The following is an 18,501-nucleotide window of genomic DNA, read 5'->3' on the forward strand; positions in this document are numbered from 1 at the left end:
CATGCTCCGATAACGCCTTATCCCAGCACATTCACTCATCACTAATCTTAACTATATCTTGACAACTTTAGGTCTTCAAGCAGCCATGGCCATCTATTATGAGGACCGTGTATGGCAACCAAGAACGCTTTGAAAATACGTATTTCCGGAAGTTCCCTGGATATTATGTTGCTGGAGATGGTAAGATCAGTACTGGTGTAGAAATTGTCTGACCCAAAATCCTGAATTCTCATTAGTGATCCTAATTATTTTATTTTATGTGAGTGATGCACAAATGTCAACACTGATCCTTGTAGCCGCCATGTTGCATTTTAATGCTAGTTTCCATAATTACGAATATTTAATTTGGGGGAAAAAAATCTTTCCAATGACTGCAGATGTTTCTGCCCCTCCATGATTTTGAAGAATATGGTTGGATTGGTATCATATCTATACATCACTGTAAAGATTTAGAACCTGGACACGGGGTGACATCAATGTCTGTCCACGAGTGGTCCCCTCACCTTACTGCAATACTGAGTAGCAAGTCTGCCTAGTCACGCAGGTATAACTCCATGTCTCCTGCAGATCATTGCTGTACTCTGGGAAGGTGCCGAAGAGACAGATGGAGTAAGCCCATTAGACAAGTGGATAATCGGTGAATGCTCGTTCCCGATTGTCGGCCTGTGTAGACACGCCAGTGATCAACCAATGAATGAGCAAAACATTTGCCCCGTCGGGTGATAGGAAAATTTAGGCCAGCATTCAAATCATTCTTATTGACCGCGGGGGACACAGGTGGTGGATTAGTTAAGGTACCTTCACATATAACGATATCGTTAAGGATATCGTTGCAACGTCACGCTTTTTGTGACGTAGCAACGATCCCGCTAACGATATCTTTGTGTGACCGCGACCAACGATCAGGCCCCTGCTGGGAGATCGTTGGTCGCGGGGAATGATCAGGACCTTTTTTTGGTCCCTGATCACCCCGCTGTCATCGCTGGATCGGCGTGTGTGACGCCGATCTAGCGATGTGTTCACCTGTAACAAGGGAAAAACATTGGGTTACTAAGTGCAGGGCCGCGCTTAGTAACCCGATATTTACCCTGGTTACCATTGTAAAAGTAAAAAAACAAAACAAAACACTACATACTCACATTCCGATGTCTGTCACGTCCCCCGTCGTTAGCTTCCCTGCACTGACTGTCAGCGCCGGCCGTAAAGCAGAGCACAGCGGTGACGTCACAGCTCCCCAGCGACCACACAACGACTTACCAAGGATCACGGCCAGGTCATATCGCTGGTCGTGATCGTTGGTAAATCGTTTAGTGTAACTGTACCTTTAGGCAGAAGAGTTTAGCATAGATTAGAGGGTGCGAGAGTGTTAGAAGGCCAGACAGCAGGACGTTGCAGTAGAGGTAACTACATACATAAATTAACAGGAAGCAATGGACATTTCAGTTTAGTGACCTTTTCAGTATTGCAAGTACCATAGTGATCTGCTAACCTCAGACCTTCTCATCTGCTTGATAGGATGCAGAAGAGATAAGGACGGATACATCTGGATTACCGGGCGCATTGATGACATGCTGAACGTTTCAGGTAAGTTAAATGAATAGATGGACGTTTAGTGTACATTACACTAAATACACTACATTATCCAATGTGGACCTTTGCTCATTGTAAGGTTGTATGCACATGGCAACTCTCAGTACACAGGGCCTGTACTTTAGGGTATTGAGGCCATACACGACTACTGGTCCCTAGTAGGGATGAGCGGACCTGTTGAAGTTCATGTTCTGGTGCACAATATTTATTCCAAAGTTCCGGTACCCGAACTAAAACCAGAGCCTGAACTGTTGTGAATTCTGCTCTTGGGCTCCCTCCGGTGGTTATGAGTGGTAGTGCTGCGGTAGTTGGATCGCAGCATTTATCAGGTGTATCTATTTTTTGCAATTTGGGCTGGGCTATATAGCCTTGCTTGTTCCTTTAGTCAGTGCCAGTTGTCCATTGTTTTTGGAGGATTCACATCCCTTCTGGTCTCTCCTGTTCGCTGTGCTTTTCTTCAAAGATAAGTCCTGGCTTTGTTTTTGCTGTCCACCTGCTGTGGACCTTATAGTTCTGTGCATTTTTCATGTTTTGTCTTGTCCAGCTTTGTTGTGAAGGATTTTTTGCAGCTTAGCTGTGTCTCTGGAGATGCAGATATACCCTCCATGTCTTTAGTCAGATGTGGTGTTTTGTATTTTCTGTGGTGGATATTTTCTAGTGTTTTAATACTGACCGCATAGTACTCTGTTCTATCCTTTCTTTTTAGCTAGTATGGCCTCCTATGCTAAATCCTGATTTCATGTCTGCGTATGTTATTTCCCTCTACTCTCACAGTCAATATTTGTGGGGGGCTGTCTATCCTTTGGGGATTTTCTCTGAGGCAAGATAGGTTTCCTGTTTCTGTCTTTAGGTGTAGTTAATTCTTAGGCTGTGTCGAGGGGTCTAGGGAGCGTTAGGTACCCCCCACGGCTACTTCTAGTTGCGCTGCTAAGTTCAGGGTTTGCGGTAAGTACAGGTGCCACCTTCTCCAGAGTACGTCCCATGCTGCTCCAAGGCCACCAGATCATAACACTGAACCACATTGAAAACAATGGGGACTCAAACATTTCAGCTGGAAAATATTCTCGCTGCCTCTGTCCTTCCGGACTTCCCCGAAATGCCAAACATTACAACGGACTTCCTGGAGCAGTCAGTGTTCGGCGTTTAGCACCGTACACCAAGGCTATGTTCACACGTTTGTTTTTTTTTTTTTTTAGTACAAATTTTCAGCAGTGTTTTACATTACTAGTAAATGAGATTTCAGAAATCTCAGGCCCCCAGCTTGTTTTTTGTCCTCAGTATTTTGTGCAATACCTTGTTTTTTGCAAAATGCAGCATGTCGCCTGTTTCAGCGTGTTTTTTGTTTTTTTTTCTGCGTTGAAAGCAATGGGTGCTGCAAAAAACGATGAAAAAACTCAGGTATCAGTTTTTTTGCTGCATTTTTGGTGCCAAAACGTGATGAAGTAGAATCAGGCTGGTGTCACATTTGCGGTTGTGTCCGCAGCATTTCTGAAGCATACATCCACATGCGTCTTAATATCCTATTTTTAACCCTTTCATGACCCAGCCTATTTTGACCTTAAAGACCTTGCCGTTTTTTGCAATTCTGACCAGTGTCCCTTTATGAGGTAATAACTCAGGAACGCTTCAACGTATCCTAGCGGTTCTGAGATTGTTTTTTCGTGACATATTGGGCTTCATGTTAGTGGTAAATTTAGGTCAATAAATTCTGCGTTTATTTGTGATAAAAACGGAAATTTGGCGAAAATTTTGAAAATTTCGCAATTTTCACATTTTGAATTTTTATTCTGTTAAACCAGAGAGATATGTGACACAAAATAGTTAATAAATAACATTTCCCACATGTTTACTTTACATCAGCACAATTTTGGAAACAAAATTTTTTTTTGTTAGGAAGTTATAAGGGTTAAAATTTGACCAGCGATTTGTCATTTTTACAACGAAATTTACAAAACCATTTTTTTTAGGGACCACCTCACATTTGAAGTCAGTTTGAGGGGTCTATATGGCTGAAAATACCCAAAAGTGACACCATTCTAAAAACTGCACCCCTCAAGGTACTCAAAACCACATTCAAGAAGTTTATTAACCCTTCAGGTGCTTCACAGCAGCAGAAGCAACATGGAAGGAAAAAATGAACATTTAACTTTTTAGTCACAAAAATTATCTTTTAGCAACAATTTTTTTATTTTCCCAATGGTAAAAGGAGAAACTGAACCACGAAAGTTGTTGTCCAATTTGTCCTGAGTACGCTGATACCTCATATGTGGGGGTAAACCACTGTTTGGGCGCACGGCAGGGCTTGGAAGGGAAGGAGCGCCATTTGACTTTTTGAATCAAAAATTGGCTCCACTCTTTAGCGGACACCATGTCACGTTTGGAGAGCCCCCGTGTGCCTAAAAATTGGAGCTCCCCCACAAGTGACCCCATTTTGGAAACTAGACGCCCCAAGGAACTTATCTAGATGCATAGTGAGCACTTTGAACCCCCAGGTGCTTCACAAATTGATCCGTAAAAATGAAAAAGTACTTTTATTTCACAAAAAAATTCTTTTAGCCTCAATTTTTTCATTTTCACATGGGCAACAGGATAAAATGGATCCTAAAATGTGTTGGGCAATTTCTCCTGAGTACACCAATACCTCACATGTGGGGGTAAACCACTGTTTGGGCACATGGTAAGGCTCGGAAGGGAAGGAGCGCCATTTGACTTTTTGAATGAAAAATTATTTCCATCGTTAGCGGACACCATGTCGCGTTTGGATAGCTCCTGTGTGCCTAAACATTGGCGCTCCCCCACAAGTGACCCCATTTTGGAAACTAGACCCCCCCAAGGAACTTATTTAGATGCCTAGTGAGCACTTTAAACCCTCAGGTGCTTCACAAATTGATCTGTACAAATGAAAAAGTACTTTTTTTTTCACAAAAAAATTCTTTTCGCCTCAATTTTTTCATTTTCACATGGGCAGTAGGATAAAATGGATCATAAAATTTGTTGGGCAATTTCTCCCGAGTACGCCGATACCTCATATGTGGGGGTAAACCACTGTTTGGGCACACGGCAGGGCTCGGAAGGGAAGGCGCGCCATTTGACTTTTTGAATGGAAAATTAGTTCCAATTGTTAGCGGACACCATGTCGCGTTTGGAGAGCCCCTGTGTGCCTAAACATTGGAGCTCCCCCACAAGTGACCCCATTTTGGAAACTAGACCCCCCAAGGAACTTATCTAGATGCATATTGAGCACTTTAAACACCCAGGTGCTTCACAGAAGTTTATAACGCAGAGCCATGAAAATAAAAAATAATTTTTCTTTCCTCAAAAATGATTTTTTAGCCTGGAATTTCCTATTTTGCCAAGGATAATGGGAGAAATTGGACCCCAAATATTGTTGTCCAGTTTGTCCTGAGTACGCTGATACCCCATATGTGGGGGTATACCACTGTTTGGGCGCACGGCAGGGCTCGGAAGGGATGGCACGCCATTTGGCTTTTTAAATGGAAAATTAGCTCCAATCATTAGCGGACACCATGTCACGTTTGGAGAGCCCCTGTGTGCTTAAACATTGGAGATCCCCCAGAAATGACACCATTTTGGAAACTAGACCCCCAAAGGAACTAATCTAGATGTGTGGTGAGGACTTTGAACCCCCAAGTGCTTCACAGAAGTTTATAACGCAGAGCCATGAAAAAAAAAAAAAAAAATTATTTTCTCAAAAATGATCTTTTAGCCTGCAATTTTTTATTTTCCCAAGGGTAACAGGAGAAATTTGACCCCAAAAGTTGTTGTCCAGTTTCTCCTGAGTACGCTGATACCCCATATGTGGGGGTAAATCACTGTTTGGGCACATGCCGAGGCTCGGAAGTGAAGTAGTGACGTTTTGAAATGCAGACTTTGATGGAATGGTCTGCGGGCGTCACGTTGCGTTTGCAGAGCCCCTGATGTGGCTTAACAGTAGAAACCCCCCACAAGTGACCCCATTTTGGAAACTAGACCCCGAAAGGAACTTATCTAGATGTGTGGTGAGCACTTTGAACCCCCAAATGCTTCACAGACGTTTACAACGCAGAGCCGTGAAAATAAAAAATCATTTTTCTTTCCTCAAAAATTATGTTTTAGCAAGCATTTTTTTAGATTCACAAGGGTAACAGGAGAAATTGGACCCCAGTAATTGTTGCGCAGTTTGTCCTGAGTATGCTGGTACCCCATATGTGGGGGTAAACCACTGTTTGGGCACACGTCAGGGCTCGGAAGTGAGGGAGCACCATTTGACTTTTTGAATACGAGATTGGCTGGAATCAATGGTGGCGCCATGTTGCGTTTGGAGACCCTTGATGTGCCTAAACAGTGGAAGCCCCTCAATTCTACCTCCAACACTAACCCCAACACACCCCTAACCCTAATCCTAACTGTAGCCATAACCCTAATCACAACCCTAACCGCAACACACCCCTAACCACAACCCTAACCCCAACACACCCCTAACCCTAACCACAACCCTAATTCCAACCCTAACCCTAAGGCTATGTGCCCACGTTGCGGATTCGTGTGAGATATTTCCGCACCATTTTTGAAAAATCCACGGGTAAAAGGCACTGCGTTTTACCTGCGGATTTTCCACGGATTTCCAGTGTTTTTTGTCCGGATTTCACCTGCGGATTCCTATTGAGGAACAGGTGTAAAACGCTGCGGAATCCGCACAAAGAATTGACATGCTGCGGAAAATACAACGCAGCGTTTCCGCGCGGTATTTTCCGCACCATGGGCACAGCGGATTTGGTTTTTCATATGTTTACATGGTACTGTAAACCTGATGGAACACTGCTGCGGATCCGCAGCGGCCAATCCGCACCGTGTGCACATGGCCTAATTCTAAAGGTATGTGCACACGCTGCGGAAAACACTGCGGATCCGCAGCAGTTTCCCATGAGTTTACAGTTCAATGTAAACCTACGGGAAACAAAAATCGCTGTACACATGCTGCGGAAAAACTGCACGGAAACGCAGCGGTTTACATTCCGCAGCATGTCACTTCTTTGTGCGGATTCCGCAGCGGTTTTACAACTGCTCCAATAGAAAATCGCAGTTGTAAAACCGCAGTGAAATGCGCAGAAAAAAACGCGGTAAATCCGCCATAAATCCGCAGCGGTTTAGCACTGCGGATTTATCAAATCCGCAGCAGAAAAATCCGCAGAGGAACAGAATACGTGTGCACATACCGAAACCCAAACCCTAACCCTAACCCTAACCCTACCCCTACCCCTACCCCTACCCCTAACCCTAGCCCTAACCCTAGCCCTAACCCTAGCCCTAACCCTAGCCCTAACCCTAGCCCTAACCCTAACCCTACCCCTAACCCTAACCCTACCCCTAACCCTAACCCTATTCTAACATTAGTGGAAAAAAAAAAATTTCTTTATTTTTTTATTGTCCCTACCTATGGGGGTGACAAAGGGGGGGGGTCATTTATTATTTTTTTTATTTTGATCACTGAGATAGATTATATCTCAGTGATCAAAATGCACTTTGGAACGAATCTGCCGGCCGGCAGATTCGGCGGGCGCACTGCGCATGCGCCCGCCATTTTGGAAGATGGCGGCGCCCGGGGAGAAGACGGACGGGACCCCGGCTGGATCGGTAAGTATGATGGGGTGGGGGGGACCACGGGGGGGGGATCGGAGCACGGGGGGGGAATCGGAGCACGGGAGGGGTGGAACGGAGAACGGGGGGCGGGGAACGGAGCACGGGGGGGTGGAACGGAGCACCGGGGGGGTGGATCGGAGTGCAGGGGGGGTGATCGGAGCACGGGGGGGTGATTGGAGCACGAGGGGAGCGGACAAGAGCACGGGGGGGGAGCGGAGCACAGGACGGAGGGGAGCCGGAGCAGTGTACCGGCCAGATCGGGGGGCTGGGGGGGCGATCGGTGGGGTGGGGGCACACTAGTATTTCCAGCCATGGCCGATGATATTGCAGCATCGGCCATGGCTGGATTGTAATATTTCACCCGTTATAATGGGTGAAATATTACAAATCGCTCTGATTGGCAGTTTCACTTTCAACAGCCAATCAGAGCGATCGTAGCCACGAGGGGGTGAAGCCACCCCCCCTGGGCTAAACTACCACTCCCCCTGTCCCTGCAGATCGGGTGAAATGGGAGTTAACCCTTTCACCCGGCCTGCAGGGACGCGATCTTTCCATGACGCCACATAGGCGTCATGGGTCGGAATGGCACCGACTTTCATGACGCCTACGTGGCGTCATGGGTCGGGAAGGGGTTAACATTGTAGACGCAGGTGCATGTGTTCGCCCGCATTTGCTTAAGCATGTGTATTTTCGCGGTGAGCGTCTGAGCGCACCATGTTAGAATTTTTTTAGGCGTCAAATTTCCGCCGCCATACGCATGCTGACGCTTGCGGAAGGAGTGCGTCAAAACAACGTATTACAGTCTATAGGAACGCAAGGACATGTGTTTGCTTCCGTTTGCACAAGGGTCTATATACAGAAATCCCATGAGCCACTCCCATTGTGCATGCCTTGTGTCAATGAAATTGTCTTTGAAAAATGTTTTCATAATAAGCGCATAAACAACGCAAACGAATGTAAACGCGTGCAACCGTTGCGTTTTTTTATGTCATGCGTATATGCAGCTTTATCATGCGTTTGCATGCGTTTTTCCATGCGTTTGCGGTTGTGCACGAAACGCTGTGGACTCAGCTGCAAATGTGAACCTAGATTTTTTTTTATGCACTAAATGTTATCAGCATGTACAAAAAACAAATGTACCTTGACAAAAACGATGGAAAAAAGCACAACAAAAAGTAAGCAAAACCTGATATTTTTTTCTTTTTTAAGCAAGCTCTTACTGCAAAGAGCAAGTTTTGCCTGCAGGAAAAAAAAACACATAAAAAAGGCAACGTGTGAACATAGTGTAACTCAGGGGTGTCAAACTGCATTCCTCGAGGGCCTCAAACCATGCGTGTTTTCAAGATTTCCTTAGCATTGCACAATATGCTGGAATCAGTCTCTGCAGGTGATTAAATTATCACCTGTGCAATGCAAGGAAATCCTGAAAACATGACCTGTTTGCAGCCCTCGAGGAATGCAGTTTGACACCCCTGGTGTAACTGTTTTGATACGAACCTCAGTTTTAAATTCGTGTTTGCTCATCTCTAGTCCCTATAGTACAAAGTATATGGCCTCCGTGTACTGAAGTACAGTCTTTTTAGGCTTCTACGAGTGATTGCACTGTGATTATGAACCATGCAATGGGGTGTAGCCACACAGCAGACTGACCTCGCAATAGGGTGTACCCACGCACCAGACTGGCGTATGTTCAGACTAACAGCAAACATAAATACCTGGTGTACCTCTCCTGCCCCTCCTACCTTATGTATGAAAAAGCTCTGTTCGGGTAGAGATAGCGCTATCCATGAAGAAAGTGAACGGGTAGAGCTATCCCATAGTTCTACTCCTAAAGAAAATGAACGGGTAGAGCTATCCGATAGCGCTATTCCTCAATGTTCCTGAGCGTAAGATATTTCACATGGTTGAGCTCACTTGGGATCTGCCCCCAAGGCCCTGCCCATGCCCAATGTTTGGTCCGTAGACCGCGGCTAGGAGTTAGTCCCGCTTTTGTGTATATAATTTTTTGGCTTTTACAATTGTTAAAAAGCTTAATAAAAGACTTTTGTACACACAGTTGACAGTAAACCATTTGTCAGTGTTAAGGTACCATTACACTAAACGACTTACCAACAATCACGACCAGCGATACGACCTGGCCGTGATCGTTGGTAAGTCGTTGTGTGGTCGCTGGGGAGCTGTCACACAGACGGCTCTCTCCAGCGACCAACGATCAGGGGAACGACTTCGGCATCATTGAAACTGTCTTCAACGATGCCGAAGTCCCCCTGCAGCACCCGGGTAACCAGGGTAAACATCGGGTTACTAAGTGCAGGGCCGCGCTTAGTAACCCGATATTTACCCTGGTTACCATTGTAAAAGTTAAAAAAAACAAAAAAAACAGTACATACTCACATTCCGATGTCTGTCACGTCCCCCGCCGTCAGCTTCCCGCACTGACTGTGTCAGCGCCGGCCGTAAAGCAGAGCACAGCGGTGACGTCCCTACAGTCAGTGCAGGGAAGCTGACGGCGGGGCACGTGACAGACATCGTAATGTGAGTATGTACTGTTTTTTTTTAACTTTTACAATGGTAACCAGGGTAAATATCGGGTTACTAAGCGCGGCCCTGCGCTTAGTAACCCGATATTTACCCTGGTTACAAGTGAACACATCGCTGGATCGGCGTCACACACGCCGATCCAGCGATGATAGCAGGTGATCAGCGACCAAAAAAAAGGTCCTGATCATTCCCCAATGACCAACGATCTCCCAGCAGGGGCCTGATCGTTGGTCGCTGTCACACATAACGAGATCGTTAGCGGGGTCGTTGCTACATCACAAAAAGCGTGACGTTGCAACGATATCGTTAACAAAATCGTTGTGTGAAGGTACCTTTAGGAATAAGTTTACCTTGCTTTTTTGTCTCAAATATTTTGACCCTTATTTGTTGGCTTTTCCTTCCCTTGGAGAAAGCTACATTGGAGAAAGCCACATATAACTGCCCATGTGAAAACACTGGGAGAGGCAAATAAATTCCTATAATATCCAAGGACTGTACCTGAGACTTATTGATGGTCATTACAAAAGCCAACATGACAGGAAACTGACGCCATCGCATCTGGACTGGCAAGATTTTATCTTTGGAAATCAGGTCAATTCTTGTAATAAAAACTGTCTGACCCTTTACTTTATCCATTTAAAGCAACAGCATGAATAACGTTTGCTTTTAAGCTTTTCACATAAAGCCTTGTACCATTACAAAGGCCACGCTTTCTGTTAAGATTACGCAGGAGCATAATTACAGCTCCTGGTTTCAGCTTTAGTGCATGAGGAGGCATCCCAGTGGGATTCAAAGAGTTAAGAAACTCTACAGGGTAATCTGTGAGAATCACACCCTCCTCTTCCGCAATTATGTCGACGGAGCGATATGTTGAGCATTCACCTTGAACTTGACTAAGAATTTTGTCATTCAAGGTGTGAACGTCATCATTCAATGGCGTAAGAATTGCTTTATTGGCAATTGCTTCTACCGTTGCATCGGTAATCTCAATTGAGTCGCCAAAAATAGCCGTAATTAAATTACCCTCTTCAATAAAAGAATGTGGGATTTCAATTGTCTTCTGGTAGACCATATACATTTGACAACTCTCCATTGCCAAGTTTCAGTAACTATGAGTTGTACTCAACTTCGTCCTGAGACGTTCTCGTATTCTGTTGTAACTGGAACCGTGAAAACTGATTCCAGGATTTTGAGTATTTAATGGTGTACAATTTGGGCTCTTTTTCCACCTTCCACTATTGGTAGGGTTTGACGAAAGTCACCAGCGTTTATGAAAACTTTTCCACCAAATAGTCTTTTTTTTCCCAACATATGTCTTGGCACAAATTATCTACAGCGTTCATATTAAAACAGGGAGTCATTGTTACTTCGTCCCAAATAACGACAGATGACTCCCTAAGCTCCTTTGCTTGAAGTGAGGTTGACTTAATTTTTGACACTGTGGTCTCATTTGTTGTAATTCCAAGGCCAGACTTGAAATTGAAGGTGCTACAGTTTTGTAGTAATGTAGCTGCCAATCCAGAGGAGCCTACTGAGCAAATAACTTTTTTTTCAGCTTGTAGTGTCTTGTGCAAGCCGTTGTACAAAAATGTCTTCCCACTGCCTCCTGGGCCGTCCAGAAAAAAACAGTGTGAGCTAGTGTCATCTGGCTGTGATGCAGCATTGACTGCTTGCATAATTGCATCGAAAGCTGATTTCTGAGCTTCATTAAGCATAGCTTTCAATTGCTCAGCCTCCTGTTTTATTACAGCATAATTCAGATGGTCCAGTATTCCATCTGGAACATTTACTGGAGTTGGCAATCCATAGTCAGCACAGGACTTTTTATTGCTTAAGAGCACTTCATTAATTTCGCGGAAAGCCAGTTGCTCAGCAATTTCTGGAGTATACTGCCTGGTGTAATCCTCCATAAATTCAGTTTTATATTTTTGCCATAATGCCAATGGTTTAGCTGGTTTCCCATATACACAAATTATAGCAAATAATTTGCGAAGTTGGTAGGGCATTTGGAAAGCGATTGCATCCGTTATACCGTCTTCCCATTGGGAATAGTCTTCCAAAAGATGAAGATCAATGCATGCATTTTTATATGTGTCATGTACGACTCCATTGACAGTCCTTAAGTCAGTATAAGACTTTGCTCCTCTTACGTGAAGTAAATGGAGTCTTGGGTAATACAGCTCACCATCTGTTAGAGACTGTATACATTTGGGCAATTGTTTTCCCAAATTGAGCCAGTCGTTTTTTCCATCTTTCTGGTACAGCATTTTTATCCCAGACATGGTGTTCAGGGATTTCACTGGACAAATACTGACGGGCCAAAGCTTCATCTCTGTTTAGCTCAAAATAAGCCTGCAGAGTAGAGGCTATTGAGTCCGAAATAACCATATCCACATTCGCATCGTCGAAAAACACTTGCTGCATGTTTTCAAGGTGAACAGCAAGCCTTTTAACCCCTATCTGACCTCGGACGGGATAGTACGTCCGAGGTCAGATCCCCTGCTTTGATGCAGGGCTCCGCGGTGAGCCCGCATCAAAGCCGGGACATGTCAGCTGTTTTGAACAGCTGACATGTGCCCGTAATAGGCGCGGGCAGAAGCGCGATCTGCCCGCACCTATTAACTAGTTAAATGCCGCTGTCAAACGCAGACAGCGGCATTTAACTACCGCGTCCGGCCGGGCGGCCGGAAATGATCGCATCGCCGACCCCCGTTATATGATCGGGGGTCGGCGATGCTTCAAAACAGTAACCATAGAGGTCCTAGAGACCTCTATGGTTACTGATGACCGGTGGCTGTGAGCGCCACCCTGTGGTCGGCGCTCACAGCACACCTCCATTTCTGCTACATAGCAGCGATCAGCAGATCGCTGCTATGTAGCAGAGGCGATCGCGTTGTGCCTGCTTCTAGCCTCCCATGGAGGCTATTGAAGCATGGCAAAAGTAAAAAAAAAAAAAAAAAAAAAAGTTTCAAAAAATGTGAAAAAAATATAAAAGTTTAAATCACCCCCCTTTCGCCCCAATCAAAATAAATCAATAAAAAAAAAATCAAATCTACACATATTTGGTATCGCCGCGCTCAGAATCGCCCGATCTATCAATTAAAAAAAAGCATTAACCTGATCGCTGAACGGCGTAGCGAGAAAAAAATTAGAAACGCCAGAATTACGTTTTTTAGGTCGCCGCGACATTGCATTAAAATGCAATAACGGGTGATCTTAAGAACGTATCTGCACCAAAATGCTATCATTAAAAACGCCAGCTCGGCACGCAAAATAAGCCCTCAACCGACCCCAGATCACAAAAAATGGAGACGCTACGAGTATCGGAAAATGGCGCAATTTTTTTTTAATTTTTTTTAGCAAAGTTTGGAATTTTTTTTCACCACTTAGATAAAAAATAACCTAGTCATGTTAGGTGTCTATTAACTCGTACTGACCTGGAGAATCATAATGGCAGGTCAGTTTTAGCATTTAATGAACCTAGCAAAAAAGCCAAACAAAAAACAAGTGTGGGATTGCACTTTTTTTGCAATTTCACCGCACTTGGAATTTTTTTCCCGTTTTCTAGTACACGACATGCTAAAACCAATGATGTCGTTCAAAAGTACAACTCGTCCCGCAAAAAAATAAGCCCTCACATGGCCAAATTTACGGAAAAATAAAAAAGTTATGGCTCTGGGAAGGAGGGGAGTGAAAAACGAACACGGAAAAACGAAAAATCCCAAGGTCATGAAGGGGTTAATGGTATGTGAATCATCATGCATTTTATTTTTTTTGATTCTCCACATGCCCTCAGGGGCGCTTATATACCGAGAATCTAGGTACATGGCTGGTTCATTCCAGTTTATCGTATCAAACTTGATATTGGCACAGTCATGTCCTTGGTATACATGTTTGAAAAGATATTTAACACTTTTTATTGAAGCACATATCTCCACATTAAAATGGCAATTGTACTTGTAATAAATAGGGGTTGTATGGAACTACCCATCTATTGTCGATTTCTCGTCTGGTTTTCCCAGTATTGCGTCGACGGTACTGTGGGTAACCATCAACATTGGGGTTTGTCTCCTGTATTAAATTCCTTTGGGAATTTGTTTGCGCATTGACCATCTGTCATGCATATAGCACCAGGTTGATCTTCACCACATGGGCCATGAATCATGTGCTTCATCACTGCCTCATGCAGTTTTGGATTTGCTGTCTCATTTGAGATTTCAGCAGAGACCAATTCGTCAATTATTTCTTTGTCCCTCAGTTTATTTTCCTCTCCGAGGATTAAGAGCATGTGAGCATGTGGTAGTCCATGCTTTTGAAATTCTATTACATGCACATAGGCAACTTCACGGCCAAAAATGTGTTTTTTCAAAATCTCGTTAAGCACGGCTTGGAGTTTGATTTTAAATACTCGTGCAACCAAATCTGGTCTGAACTCTGGCCTTTGCCATGGTTCTACGTTTTCAGTCATTTCTTTCCACTTTGGGTTACAGGTCATCGTAACAAAAAGATCTGGTTTTCCGACAATTGTCATGGTGTCTTGGTAATTTTTCAGCATAGCTCTTGGGCTTCCAATGAGTGGACGGTAAAATTACTGGTGTCCCAGCTCTTAGCCCTTGGTGTAACGCAGCATTATGGATGTGATCCATAACGCCGGCATAACTGTCGACGCGTAATGCCTTTTGATTTTGTTTTATATATTCGATCCCGTTGGATTCAATTTTGACGTAACTGTCAACGATAAATTGTTGCGTCAACTTCCCAGCATTTGAAAGGGGATTGAACTCCTCATGAATGGAAAGCCTGTATGCATAGTACTGCAAGTATGCAACAGGGTGATTTTTTTTTTTTTTTTACCTTGTCGATCTTGATCCACTGGTATGGATGGTAGATGAATGTCACCAATTCCTTGATGTTGCACACTTCGGGTCAAATTTATTGTCCATCCACTGTCCCCATATGGGAATAGAAGTGCCATTGCATCACACTTTCTGTTAGTTTGGTTTTCACTTTTGAGGTGAACTCTGATGTCCCTATTAAATGGCGGTTCACCCATTGCATCTTGATAAATTATAGCTACTTCATTGCACCTTTGTGCATTGTAGCTCCTCTGGTCATCATTGTAGTCCGTTATAATTGATATTGTTATTTCGAGTGGATAGTGATTTTTCTAATTGAGCAATCCTCTCTTCCTCTATTTCAAATTCCCTCATCATTGTGAAGGCTCTTGCGAGTGGGTTAATTGCTTTCATTTTCTCTCTAAGAGATGATAGCAGTGCTGGGAGGCACTTTTTATTTGCTTGACTTCTTGTACTTAATGCTTCTTCACTGTCCATGATATAAATCTGGGCAAACTTGGGGAGTACTACCCACAGTGGGATTCAATGGGGCAGTTCTGTGGTAAATTTGTCCATGAATTCGAAAACAGTATGGCCCATGCTCAGCAGGTGGCACTACTTGTGCTCCCATTGATGCCAAAGCAAGCGAGCTATTGTATTGCCTTATATTAGCCATAAAGTTATTGGAGTGCTGATGCTCTCCTTTCATCAACTTGACTAAATGATCATCCATACAAGTGGAATGTAATTGGATGCGCCCTCTCTTGCAGCAGGAAGGGAATGTTTTGTCCTGCGCCATTTCGTCTTTGAAATTTTTAGATTGGCAGAACTGACATCGAAATGTCCGTTTGCCAGCATATTGCTCTTCAATACGTGTCTCAACAATTTGATTGAGAAGTCCTCTAGCAGCAAATGTAACTTGCCGTCGTCAAGTGGCTCTTACATTTTGGACACGTATTCTATCTTGTTCTCTTGTTTTAGAAATATGTATCACTGTGCATTGCGTGTTGCTCGTTGTTGTGCAGCATTAGATGCTCTACATGATTCAGTTACTTCATTCGTTTCTCTTGCTCTGGCCGCCCTCCGTCGGGCTGCATCAGCAGTTCTTCGACAATTTCATTCGTCTTCTGTTTCATTAACCCCTTCGCGCCATGCGCCGTACTAGTACTGCGCTGCCGGCACTGCATAAGTGCCAGCCGCAGTACTAGTACGGCGCCGCCATTTTCCGGTCACCGCGCGGCATCGCGCGGTGATCGGGTTCCGGTGTCTGCTGTTCCTGACAGCAGACAATCCCTGCACGCAGCCCCGGGTGCCTGCACCGCCCCCCCGCATCAGCGATCGCTGTGATTGGCTGGTCAATTCTGACCAGCCAATCACAGCGATGTGACAATAAAGTTTAAAAAAAAAAAAAAAAGCATGTGACAGGCTGTGATTGATGCTCTGTGACGTCGCACCAATCACAGCCGTCACTGTAGGTGGGGTGATCGCCACGTCACCTCACCTGATTAACCCCTATGGCGCTGATTGGCTGAACAATAGCTTCTAGCCAATCAGCGCCAAAGGGGTTAATTTAAAATACCGATCACCGCCCTGCACGCCATCTTTCTCTCAGATTTGGCGTTCAGAGCGGTGGTCTAAGCCCCTCTGTGTCACCTTAGTGAAGGAATCCATTGGTGGCCAGTGCGATCCTCCCTGGGATCTCCTGCCTCCAGCTTGTGCTCCTGCTTCAGCTTGTGCTCCGTGCTGTGTGCTCTCTGCTGCCATCTGCCTGCTGTGTGACTCCTGTGATCACAGCAGCAGCAGCACCTCCCCCACCCCTTTCCCATCCCCCCATCCCTGTTCCAGTACCCCCTCCCTCCCCCACCCTCCAATTGAAATTTTTTGCGCACTTTTTTTGCGCTTTTTTCCCCGCGCAGAGCATTCGTGCTCTTCCTGTGTCCGCAGCGCTCTGATCAGTATCGCTGCTGATCAGAGACTGCGCCACAGGACTTTTTTTTTTAGGTTAGTTAGTGTAGCGGACATTGCAGTCTAAGCGACGTCCGTTTTTTTTTTTTTTTTTAGAAAAAAAATTGTAGTTAGTACAGTGTAGTTTTAGACGTAACAAGGTAGCGTAGCCGGCGTCAGTGTTTGGTGACGTCCCTCCATCCCTGTTCAAGTACCCCCCTCCAATTCAATTTTTTGCGCACTTTTTTGCGCTTTTTTTCCTGTGCGCGGCGTCCCGCGCAGAGCATTCGTGCTCTTCCTGTGTCCGCAGCGCTCTGATCAGTATCGCTGCTGATCAGAGACTGCGCCACAGGACTTTTTTTTTTTAGTTAGTGTAGCGGACATTGCAGTCTAAGCGACGTCTGTTTTTTTTTTGACGTCCCTCCATCCCTGTTCAAGTACCCCCCTCCAATTCAATTTTTCGCGCACTTTTTTGCGCTTTTTTTCCTGTGCGCGGCGTCCCGCGCAGAGCATTCGTGCTCTTCCTGTGTCCGCAGCTCTTTGATCAGTATCGCTGCTGATCAGAGACTGCGCTACAGGACTTTTTTTTTTTAGTTAGTGTAGCGGACATTGCAGTCTAAGCAACGTCCGATTTTTTTTTTTTTTTCTTTTACAAAAATATAATAGTAGTTAGTACAGTGTAGTCTTAGACGTAGATTAGCTGGTGTCACAGCGTTCGTGACGACCGGTCTTTTTTTTTTTTTTTTGGAGAAAAAAAAAATTGTACAGAGTAGTTTAGTGGTAGCGTGTTAGTGTAGCCAGCGTCACAGCGTTAGTGACGACCGATCATCTTTTAGAAGAAAAAAAAATCGTACTGAGTTTTATAGGTAGGGAGGTAGCGTCTTGTGCATAAAAAAAATCTGCTATCGCCGGATTATCTCTAGTGCATTAGGGGAGCGTACGTCACAGTGTTAGTGGCGTTCGCTTTTCTTTTGTAAAAAAAATATTTAGTTGCGTAGGGTAAATTTATACTTTTTTTTTTTATACAAACTTATTTTTTTACATTGATTTTTCTTTTCATCTTTTTTTCTTGTTTCTTCTACATTTTTTTTCTCACTACTTGTTTTTTCTCTCTGATTGGTTTTAATAAAGAGTACCCTATACACAAGCCCCACACATTACACGTGTAAAAGCACCACTTACACACACACCCAGGGTTTGGGAAAAAAAAAATGGCCCATTCGTCAACAAGGCGCTATTCACCAGAGGAGGCTTACGCCATCCTTGCGTCCGACACGGATTCAGCCAGTGAGGAAGATCCCACATTCCTCTATTCCTCCTCCTCCTCCTCATCTGGTGAGGAAAGACCCCTAACACGGCGCCGTAGGACCCAGGCAACTCCTGCAGCAATCGATCCCGTATGGATTGCACCCTCGGAAAATTTTCAGCCCATCATTCCGGATTTCAGCAGCAGCTCAGGAATCCAGTTTGACACGACTGGCCTCACTGAAATTGACTTCTTCAAATTCTTTTTCAGTGATGAAATAATAAATATTATGGTGGCCCAGACGAACCTGTATGCCCAACAATTTTTTACCCAAAATCCCACGTCATCTTATGCCAGATGGACCCCCGTAAATGCAGCAGAGATGATGACATTTTGGGGAATTGTGCTGCATATGGGCCTAATCAAAAAGCCAAAGCTTCGGCAATACTGGAGTACTGACATTCTCTACAGTACACCGGTATTCCGCATGGCCATGAAAAGGACACGATTTGAAGCGATCCAAAAATTTTTGCATTTCAGTGATAATGCGCAGTGTCCTCCCCGAGACGATCCAAACTTTGATCGTCTATATAAAATTCGTCCAGTGGTTGAACTCTTCAGCAGAAAATTTGCTGAGGCATACACACCCCAGAGGGACATCGCTATTGATGAATCTCTCGTTCATTTCAAAGGGAGGCTAAAATT

The 18,501-nt window shown here is 44.5% G+C and overlaps 1 protein-coding gene across 1 annotated transcript in view; it reads left to right on the plus strand.

The window, feature by feature from the left end:
* Positions 1–18,501, plus strand: part of LOC138642704 (acetyl-coenzyme A synthetase, cytoplasmic-like) — a 69,479-nt gene that overhangs the window by 41,338 nt on the left and 9,640 nt on the right. The window contains exons 14-15 of the mRNA XM_069731059.1: positions 72–180; positions 1,516–1,584. Of these exons, the coding sequence (XP_069587160.1) occupies positions 72–180; positions 1,516–1,584 (178 nt within the window). The remainder of the gene's footprint in view (positions 1–71; positions 181–1,515; positions 1,585–18,501) is intronic.

This window comes from Ranitomeya imitator, chromosome 6 (assembly GCF_032444005.1).
Source record: "Ranitomeya imitator isolate aRanImi1 chromosome 6, aRanImi1.pri, whole genome shotgun sequence".
Lineage (NCBI taxonomy): Eukaryota > Metazoa > Chordata > Amphibia > Anura > Dendrobatidae > Ranitomeya > Ranitomeya imitator.